The following is a 3108-nucleotide window of genomic DNA, read 5'->3' on the forward strand; positions in this document are numbered from 1 at the left end:
AATATCATCATTGAATGCACTTAGTTTGTCAATGGGCTACACAATAATTAACGGGCTTTGTTAAAATTTGATCCACTAATGAACTTGTGGTTTCCGTATATAATTTACAGTTGAATGCACTGAGTTGTCAATGGGCTATAAAATAATTTAGTGGGCTTTGTAAATTGGTCCATTAATGAACTTGTGGTTTCCGTATATTTATTTATAGTTGAACTTGGATAATACGAGATCACGTGTTTAACATAACGAGGAGTAGTGATGAAAATAGTCATAAGCTGAAGATAAATTTGGAACTCGTTGACAAGGCAAACAAAATTATAACTGGGCTTCAATTTTAATATGTCTCAGGATGACAAATCACACACAGAGACTATAGTATGGAAGATAGAGAGTATTGATATTGCGGACCAGTAATGAAGCTTTCTTCTTCCTCTGCAGTGGAAATAAATAGCAATGACAAAAAAGACTATGGAACTGGAAAGTCATGTTTGCTTATTTAATCAGTTTCATCTCCAAAAAGTAAGACAAAGTCAAGTCTGTAAACAATGCGACATGGATTACAACTTACGAGTTCCAGAGAATGGATTGAAAGACAGGTTTGTTGTTTCTACTTGCGAGGAGCTTTCTTCTTTCCTGCAATTGCAACGCTTTTACCCTTTTTTGTGCGAGCGTTAGTTTTGGTTCTTTGTCCTCTGCAAGGCATTCCATGTCTATGTCTACTACCTCTGTAACAATCTACTTCCACCAGTCTCTGTATTTCCGATCCAACACGCCTCCTCTTTTTAACATCGACAATCACAGAAACAAAACAAACAAACAGCAAACGCAGTAATGAGAGATGGAAAGATAGAAGAGTAACTTCAAGACCGATAAGAAAGTTAAATGCAAATGGATAAAACGACATTTTTACCAATTCATCTCCATGCTGGTGCTGGCCAACTTCTTCACGGAGGTCAATGAGTTCTTTCCCAGTTAAGTCTCTGGCAAGTTTGTTAGTGATTCCAAGCTCACAGAGAACCTGGTGTGACTTGCGACGGCCAATTCCATAAACTTCTTGAAGACCGGTTTTGAGTGGCTTATTGTTTGGGACCTCTGCGTTCCCCACACGAATTCCTTGGACACGTACGCCATGAAACTGTAGAGAAAGAGAAGACCTAAATTGATGAATTTGATGTATAATCCAACAGAGAAATGGTAAACTTTGCTTCACAGAGACATGAGAAGATGTGATAGAGTTAGCAAAGTGAATCTAGCTATTCTTCGACCGGAGCCAGTAATACCTTGGTAATACTCCAAAATCAAAAAGTTAAACACTTTACAGTTGACAACAATACCATGGCAATTTCATAATTTAGACATTGAGCTATATACTAGACCATTTCGATTTTAAAAATTTGTTCTTTCTTCTACAGTTATCATTGTTATTTCTTTCCCATTTATCACCTATTTGAAAATGGGAAAGGAAGCCAAAATCTCAAACCAAAACAGACGGATTTTGAAACAAACCCAGAGATAATAAACACATCTAAAGAGATTCTAAACGGATAAATCATCAAATTTCCAAAAGAGATGAATCGGTTCGATCTACTGAAACCCTAATCCTAAAACCAAATGTGGCGCTGAACTGATAGATACGAACTCACCGTAACATTCCGAAGCAGAGACTGGCTGATGTCGAATAAGGTCGCCGCAGATCTTCGTAAACCCAACATCGTCGTCGAAGCTCAGTGCCAGAGATTAGACGGAGAAGGTGAAGGAAAGGGTTTAAGATTCAGTTTTCCTTTTTCTAAACGCCCGCGTTTTCTAATCAAAACGCAAACGCAATCGTGATCTTCATTCTCCTCTTGAGTTATTGGGCTTTGAAAACCAATACTTTTATTGGGCCTTTCATTTATCCAGAGAAAGGCCTCGGGGCCATTATATTCTAATATACAACCTTAATGCTGTTGTTACATTTCAAACTCTCTTTTAATTACACGTTTATTTGGGTCCAATTATTTTTAGGAAACTTAACTCATGAAAGAAATATTATTTACAAAGAAATATTAACAACTCCTTGTACAGTAATTTAAATCATGAAAGAAAGAAAATTATTGTTTTAGAACCTCAACCAGAAAGAGTAAAGACTTAAAAATAAATCCAAAAATAAGAATAAAAACTGAGAGAACTATAATACGACTCAATAATTTATGTGTTTGTAATTTTCGGAAACGTTAACTACTTCAGCAAATAAAGCACGACAACAAACGGAGTTTTGTATTTTTTTATAAAAGAAACGGAGTTTTATATTAATTTCTCTTTTGTTTAAAAGAGAACTACAAGTTTAAAAATATATAAGAAGAACGTACGGATTACACATAATTAAGTGTTTTTTGGCTACCTGTAAAAAATTTTAATTTGTCCGTTTATGAATTAATAAATAATTACATGTAATTAAGGTTAGATTTGATCGTAAACAACTCGGGCATTAAAGATTATGTTATCTCAATGAATATGATATATCTTTAAAGACAGAAGAAGTTTTTGTGAAAACTCTTTCGATTTTTTTCTATATATTCGACACCAAAGTTTTATGAACTTGTTTATTTTTATTTTGTATCTGTTTTAAAACATAATTTGAGTAATGGTAGAATTTGGCATCTTGCGAATATTATTATTATATGTATGCAACAATCATATGTCAAGATCAAATGTGTGGTCATTTTCATGAAGGAAACTTCAAAAAGTTGGCGAAAGGGTACGACAATGACCCGGACGTGTTTAACACGCGACATATATTATTTGTGGTCTATATTAATTAATTATATTTCCTTTCAAAACTATTTTTCAAAGAAGATATTTTCAAATTCACATCCAATAAAAAAACACTCTTTATTAAGTTTTTTACTTAAAATGGTGAAACTTATAACAAAACAGATATAGTGAGAGATACTTCTCAAATTTGTGATCTGAACCAACTCTTAGGTCAAACGTATTAGATGTTACATCTCACATTAAGACAAATTATAACTTAGACAATAGACAATGTTAACCACATAGTATTAGTTGTTAAAGAGGGTCGTGCCAAATTTTTATTTACAGCGATGTCAACAAAAAAAAAATTAGTAT

The 3108-nt window shown here is 33.6% G+C and overlaps 1 protein-coding gene across 1 annotated transcript; it reads right to left on the reverse strand.

The window, feature by feature from the left end:
• Positions 1-448: 448 nt before the first annotated feature.
• Positions 449-1766, reverse strand: LOC17894186 (small ribosomal subunit protein S13, mitochondrial). The gene is made up of 3 exons (XM_006302888.2): positions 1644-1766; positions 911-1135; positions 449-778 (listed from the first exon to the last, which is right to left on the reverse strand). Exons 1-3 carry the CDS (start codon positions 1710-1712, stop codon positions 608-610), a joined length of 465 nt encoding a protein of 154 aa, XP_006302950.1. The 5' UTR covers positions 1713-1766; the 3' UTR covers positions 449-607.
• Between the last annotated feature and the right edge of the window lie 1342 nt (positions 1767-3108).

The sequence above is a fragment of the Capsella rubella genome, unplaced genomic scaffold (genome assembly GCF_000375325.1).
Source record: "Capsella rubella cultivar Monte Gargano unplaced genomic scaffold, Caprub1_0 scaffold_2, whole genome shotgun sequence".
Lineage (NCBI taxonomy): Eukaryota > Viridiplantae > Streptophyta > Magnoliopsida > Brassicales > Brassicaceae > Capsella > Capsella rubella.

Excerpts from the sequence above, each read along its gene's own strand:
- LOC17894186 (XM_006302888.2), bottom strand. The coding sequence starts at position 1,712 with ATGTTGGGTTTACGAAGATCTGCGGCGACCTTATTCGACATCAGCCAG. Across the intron at positions 1,136-1,643 it reads CTCTGCTTCGGAATGTTACG|TTTCATGGCGTACGTGTCCA; the intron begins GTGAGTTCGTAT and ends CTTTCTCTACAG. Across the intron at positions 779-910 it reads ACCAGCATGGAGATGAATTG|AGGAGGCGTGTTGGATCGGA; the intron begins GTAAAAATGTCG and ends GATGTTAAAAAG.